At 40.3% G+C, this 6,833-nt stretch overlaps 1 protein-coding gene across 4 annotated transcripts in view; it reads left to right on the top strand.

The window, feature by feature from the left end:
- Nucleotides 1–6,833, top strand: part of mon2 (MON2 homolog, regulator of endosome-to-Golgi trafficking) — a 45,121-nt gene that overhangs the window by 16,400 nt on the left and 21,888 nt on the right. For all 4 annotated transcript variants that reach the window (XM_035664755.1, XM_035664753.1, XM_035664754.1 and 1 more), the window contains exons 13-16: nt 3,969–4,050; nt 4,709–4,890; nt 5,621–5,733; nt 6,702–6,806. In XM_035664755.1, the coding sequence (XP_035520648.1) occupies nt 3,969–4,050; nt 4,709–4,890; nt 5,621–5,733; nt 6,702–6,806 (482 nt within the window). The remainder of the gene's footprint in view (nt 1–3,968; nt 4,051–4,708; nt 4,891–5,620; nt 5,734–6,701; nt 6,807–6,833) is intronic.

Genomic DNA, 6,833 nt, shown 5'->3' with positions numbered 1-6,833 from the left:
AGAAGCCGTTTACAACCTGACGCAGACATCTGTCCTCATCAGGCACAGCTGCTCTGAGACTGCCTTATGATTGTTTGGTTGCGTTTGCAGACACTCGTGCCACTTCCATATTTTATATTGGAGTATGCAATTTGTTATACAGCAGTCTCTTTAGCTGGTATAATTCTTGGAGGATAAAAAGCCTTGGGTGATGTGCTGCCGGGTTTTGACAAAACAAAACATTCACATCTCAGCAGGTGAAAGTTAAGATTATTATACCTCTTGTGAGCACTGAAATTTCAAGTTTTTATTCAACACTACTCAAAAAATCTTCTCAATTCAAACTTCAAACAAAATAACCATGAGGGGCCTCAAAGACCTGTTTCTGTTTAGTCAGTCTAGCTATTTGGCTCTGACATGAAGGGCCTTCATCTGTAAAAAATGTGATGTCTAAACCTGCTGAGATGAAATGCAATACATCTCCTAACCAAATAGTGTCACATCTGAATTGGAGATGCATTTCATGACAGGAAGCTTGGAGAGTTTAGGTAGCGTATCTCTATTTTAAGTCACATGGTTAAAGGCTTTAGGGTTGACAAAATTGTCTGGTTGGTCAATTAGCTAGTCCACTCCTTTGTTTCAGACAGAAATATCTCGACAAATACTGAACAGATTAACATGTAATTTGGTTATGATATTAAAGAAAATAAACTATGACATGTATGTATTTTACTTCTATATAGAAAGCATCAATTTTGTTATAACATGCAGACATGCAAACACAGACTTGCTCATAAAATTAAACTCTTGGCAAATGTACAAATTAATAATTAAGAAATTACTGCGCTTTGGCAGCTACTGTGAATGGTTGGTGGAACAACAATAAGACAGTTTCTACCCATAATAAAAAAATACTTTACAAAGGATAAAGGGAAAACTCTACAATGAAAACAAATCCATATAGTTATTTAATCACATACTCAGTCATTAGATTTCAAAATTTCCAAAACCATATCATATCAGATATGATATGGTGTCAAACATACGGCCCGCGGGCCGGAACCGGCCCCCAAGGAGGTTCGATCAGGCCCGCAGGATAATTTGAAAGTGGAAAAAATGCATAAAAGACATGGAATTAATATTTTTAATTCGCTGCAATTCATGGATTATCCGCTAAGGGGCGCACTCTTTCCATCAGAGTAGAAGACAAGCCGCATCACTGAGACAGACTGAAAACAGCAGACGGTATCAATGCGCCATCTGCTGCTTGTTACGACGTTGTTAATACCTTGGTCTCTACCTCTCCGCTACACCCTCATTAGCCAAAATGTCGTTATCCAAACGGAGAAAAGTAGATAAGGAGTGTAGAATTTTCAAAGAAAAATGGACCACGTCCTATTTATTTACAGAGATGGACGGAAAACCTTTGTGCTTGGTGTGTTTGCAACAAGTTTCGGTATTGAAGGAATATAATATTCGACGCCACTACGAGACTCATCACAGCGAAAAATATGACGGCTTGCAAGGACAACTGAGAAGAGATAAGATTAACGAATTGCTGGCGGGTCTGAGGAAACAGCAGTCAACTTTCATCCAGAGCCGAGAAGTCAGTGAAGCAGCGGTAAAAGCCAGCTACCTAATTGCTAGCGAAATAGCATTAGCATCGAAGCCGTATTCCGACGGTGACTTTGTTAAACGATGCATGATGAAGGCGGCTGAACTTGTATGTCCCGAGAAGCGACAAGCTTTTGCCAATATTAGCCTGACGAGGAATACTATAGCAGAGAGGATTTCGGAACTATCGACAGATTTAGACAGTCAATTGAAACAGAGAGTCAAGTCATTTATTGCATTTTCCGTGGCAATTGACGAGAGCACTGACATCACAGACGTGGCCCAACTGGCCATATTTATTCGAGGAGTTGATGAGACATTGACTGTTACTGAAGAGTTTCTTGAGTTGGTGCCAATGATGGACACCACAACAGCCGAGGACATTTTCGGCTCTGTCGTTGCTGCATTGGACAGAGTTGGAGTGGACTGGTCCCGCGCTGTCAGCCTGGCTACAGACGGCGCGCCATCCATGGTCGGAAAGAAAGCAGGTGTCGCGACAAAGTTCAAAGACAAAGTACAAGCCCTTAATGGAGGAGATCGTTTCTGGACATTTCACTGTATTTTGCACCAGGAGGCATTGTGTTGCAAGTCGCTGAAAATGGACCACGTCATGGAGGTGGTTGTTCGCACTGTAAATTTCATCCGGTCCAGAGGTCTGAACCATCGTCAGTTTGACAAAATTCTCAGCGACAGCAACATTACCCACAGCCTGCCATACCACACTGAAGTGAGATGGTTAAGCCGAGGCGCTGTGTTGAGGCATTTCTTTGATCTACGAGAGGAAATCAGACAGTTCATGGAGAAAAAAGGAAAACCGGTGTTGGAATTACAATCTCAGGAATGGCTACGGGACCTTGCATTCTTGGTTGATATTACTGAACACTTGAACAATCTGAACAAAATGTTGCAAGGCCGCAAAAAAGTTGTCACACAGTTTTCTGACAACATACATGCATTTAAGTTGAAGCTGACTTTGTGGGAGATGCAACTGGCAAATGGCAACCCTGCTCATTTCCCCTGTCTGAGAGATGTGTGTGTGACCAGACCTGATGCGGACATGAAACGGTACAAAGACAAAATTGCAGGACTACTGCGGGAGTTTGAGAAACGTTTTCAGGTATTTGGTGAACTTGAGACAGAATTTTCAGTTTTTCGCTCACCTTTCACAGTTAAAGCTTCTGATCTGCCGGTCGAAATTCAGCTAGAGATAATTGATTTGCAGTGTGATGCAGATTTGAAGGGCAAATTTGCCTCTGTAGGTCTGGACAGATTTTATCAGTATCTACTACCAGGGTACCCCAAATTAACAGCCCTGGCTGCTAAAATTTTGTGCATGTTTGGGACAACCTACCTTTGTGAACAAATTTTCTCAGTGATGAATATCAATAAAACAAAAATGCGTTCAAGGCTCACAAACAAGCACTTAAATGACATTCTGAAAGTGACAGCTAGTCAGGACATGACACCTGGTGTTGATGCACTTGTACAGGCCAAAAGATGCCAAGTTTCAGGAACAAATACAAGTCCAGACTAGACTAACACCTTTAAAATGCTGCCTTAGATACTGTTTGCATTGAAAGAATACAGCTCTGTGAAGATGAATCCTTACTGTGGTGATTTAAAAAATGTGCACTTTAATGTTAGTCAGCAGCTTCAAAACAAAAGTTGTGTGATGGAATTCTACTGTTCATACAACTCCATAAATTTTCAGTATGTATTGTATGTGTATGTATGTTTCATGTATGAAGTTTACAGATTTACAGGACAGGCGAACACTTTCTTCATTACACATTTAAAATCACTCTCCTTAGTTTGTAAGGTGTACGCAGGGATTACATTTAGATTTTATATGCGTATGTGTAAGTGGTTTAAAAATTCCTTTCTTTAAAAGTCTCATTTAATCTTAAAGTGCATTACTATATTTTTCAGTACCAATTAAAGTTTTGTGCCTTTGTACAATCAGTGGGATCAGTTGCAATGCATATTTGTGAATGATAAAAGTAAATTGCACATTTGTCTAAGGAAATATGAGGTGTTTCATGAAATGTTTTGTAAAAGAATAGTTCATTAAATTTCAATATTTTCCTAATGTTCTTGTGCTTCTTTACACCAAAACAAAGGAAAGACATGATATTTTGGTTATTTATAGCAGAGTATGGTATAATTTTAATGGTCCGGCCCACTTGACATCTCCCTAGGCCGTATGTGGCCCACGATGCGAAATGAGTTTGACACCCTGCTGTAATGTCTTTATCTTTTTAAATAAAATATCAAAAATGGAGGCATGTTTTGTTTCTTTTCCCAAGTGATGCTGTCCAAACTAAAGTGAAGTAATTCCTAACTAAACTCACAGATGATTTGTGTTTCTATCTCAGGAGCCCACCTGGTGTGGGAGGAGATGGTCAGTGCCTGCTGGTGTGGTCTACTGGCTGCTCTATCTCTGCTACTAGACGCCAGGTAGTAGCGCCTTTTCATAAACTGCACAGGAACAGGAGAGAATGACTTTTCCCATAGGAAATGTCAAAATTATAACATATACTGATCCATTAATTTGTCCTATGTGCATGTCAACAACCATTTTAATGCTCAAATCTATGTCCAGATGTAGTGAAAATGTAAATAGCTGACAAGAGGGATACTTGGACACTGATTTCTAGCAATGCTATTCAGAGGATATGGTTTTGTAGACCTTTTCATAGTTATTTTATTCAGTGTTGCACAAACAGCTTAAATGTAAAGTACAGTTCAGGCCAAGCAAAACTTTGCCTTCACAGATAAAATAAAACCAAGTCCCAGATGAACATAGTTGGCAATTTTCATAACATAACATAACCCCACTCAGATAAAGATTTACTTTAAGTCTTAATACATCACACACTCTCTAATTCTTTTTTCCAGAATTATAATAATCTTCCTCTAATATCAAATGAAATTATTGGAATCAGCCTTGATTGAAATTGCCACTGTAGTAGAAAAACAGTACATGCTAAAACCAGACACAGCTACAGTTAACTGCCACAGACAGTGCAAAGAGATACTGTTGAATGTACCAGATATCAGACTACACTCTTCACTTTCTGTTTTTTTTCTTCTCCCTCTTGTCCTGTCTCTTCAGCACCGATGAGACAGCCACAGAGAACATCTTAAAGGCAGAGCTGACCATGGCCTCTCTGTGTGGTCGTCTGGGCCTGGTGACGCCCCGTGACGCTTTCATTACAGCCATCTGCAAGGCCTCTCTGCCGCCGCATTATACCCTGACCGCTCTGAGCAGCAACACCGCCAACCTCTCCAGCAAAGGTACGTAGTCTAAGCAGTACATCGGGTTTCCTGTAACTACTTTTTCTTTGTACAAAACATCGCCTTAATACACACACACACAAATATACCGGAAATACCAGAATATTACTGCGAACCATTTGAGGCTGAGTTTGGTATGCATGTTTGTATTCCTGCTTTAATGTAGGCATTACACAAGCCAATACATAACAGTACCACACACCGTTAAAAAGCCCCTCTCTCTAACCCTGAGGATACTCTCTGTTCATGTGTATGTATGTTAAACTAATGAGTACGTCTGTTCTCCCCTATGGTTAGATGTGCATGCCACGAAACTGAGCTTAACATGTAAACTGTTGGCACTCTACCTGTCCCAATTGCCTTACTCTTATTGCGTTGATCCATAACTTTTCACTCTGGCTTCTAATTAGAAATACCAAGGAGAACGTGTCTGGAGATTGTTGACACACACACACACACACACACATACACAAATACACACACAGATGCTCTTAAACCGACCGCTCAAACATTCATTATTTGCATTTTAGCTTGTAGAGATAAAGCCGGCAAATTGGGCCTCAACTTGCGATGGATGTTTGCCTTGGAGTTAATTAAGAAAGCTCTTCTTGCATGTCGTAAACTTGTTACAAAACCTGTTTGTGTATACTGACTCTCATCGAAAGACTTGACTCCTGTGTGTGTGTGTGTGGAAATGTCTTGCACGTGTGTGTCTGTGTGTTTTCCACAGCCTACTCGATCCAGGGCCAGAGTGTTCAAATTATCAGCCCCTCCAGTGAATCCCATCAGCAGGTGGTTGCTGTTGGGCAGCCGCTCACTGCCCAGCCCCAGGGCACTGTAGTGGTAAGGACACAATTATGAAGAGACTATGGTTACACTTGACATTTAATAATTTCATTCATGTGGCAGTTTTTCAAAATAAACCTTGCAAAAATGTTGTAATTGAGATATATTAAACAAATGGCTGGGGGAAAAAAAAAGCAAAACTGTTGCTGTTGGGGGAGGATAAATACCCTGAATACTCGAAAAGACAGCTGTATTCCTGACCACCAAAGTCCAAGGCAAGACAGAGCATAGTTGAGTGTGACTCAAGACTAGTCCAAAATAAAGCGGTGAGTTAAATCGAGACGGTCCATATGGGCTCCAGACTTTGTCAAGACAAAAAAAAACTGAACAAGATGACACTTGGACTATAACAAGCATTATTAATTTAAGAGTTTCACTATCTAAGATATAACCCAAAGAATCAGTCAAACATCCCATGCATAAAAAAGAAGTCTGTCTGATGAAAATGCAAAGCCATTTGTTTACCAGGTTGTCTGTGTTATTAGTATGCATAATGTGCACATCACCCCATTAAAATAATGCCCACATAAAAACAGACACACTTTCTCTCTCATGGCACCGTTCAGGTAAAGAACAACTATTATGAACATGGGCAGGTCAGTGTTTTTAAATTTACCTTTAGGGCAATAGCATTTTAAAATACATGGGCAGTGGCCTTGACCCTAACCTGCAATCAGTATGTTATAATTAGAACTCCCCCCATAGAAATTATAATGTTGTTTTTATCTGGTTTTAGCTCTTAGCACTACTGTATTTGTATTTCCACACCTTTTTTCTTTGTTACCATAGTTGTATGGCTGTGACCTTTGCGCTTCATGCTATAGCTCATAAATTTAGTAAGACTTTATGTTATACTTGATCTGTTCCTACCATTTCACACTTAAATATCGAGAAAGTGTATCAACTAAATGCCTGATGACGTGCATTCGAATGTACTGTAATATAACTGTCTGTCCCTCTGTCAGCTGACTGCCAAGAACATCCAGTGTATGCGTACCCTGTTGAACCTGGCTCACTGCCATGGGGCTGTGCTGGGCAGCTCCTGGCAGCTGGTGCTAGCGACACTGCAGGTACTACTCCCATCTGGTACCACACTT

This window comes from Morone saxatilis, unplaced genomic scaffold (assembly GCF_004916995.1).
Source record: "Morone saxatilis isolate NCDOM2014 unplaced genomic scaffold, NCSU_SB_2.0 Contig2, whole genome shotgun sequence".
NCBI classification, from domain to species: Eukaryota; Metazoa; Chordata; class Actinopteri; family Moronidae; genus Morone; species Morone saxatilis.
This window is presented reverse-complemented; position numbering and strand designations above follow the sequence as displayed.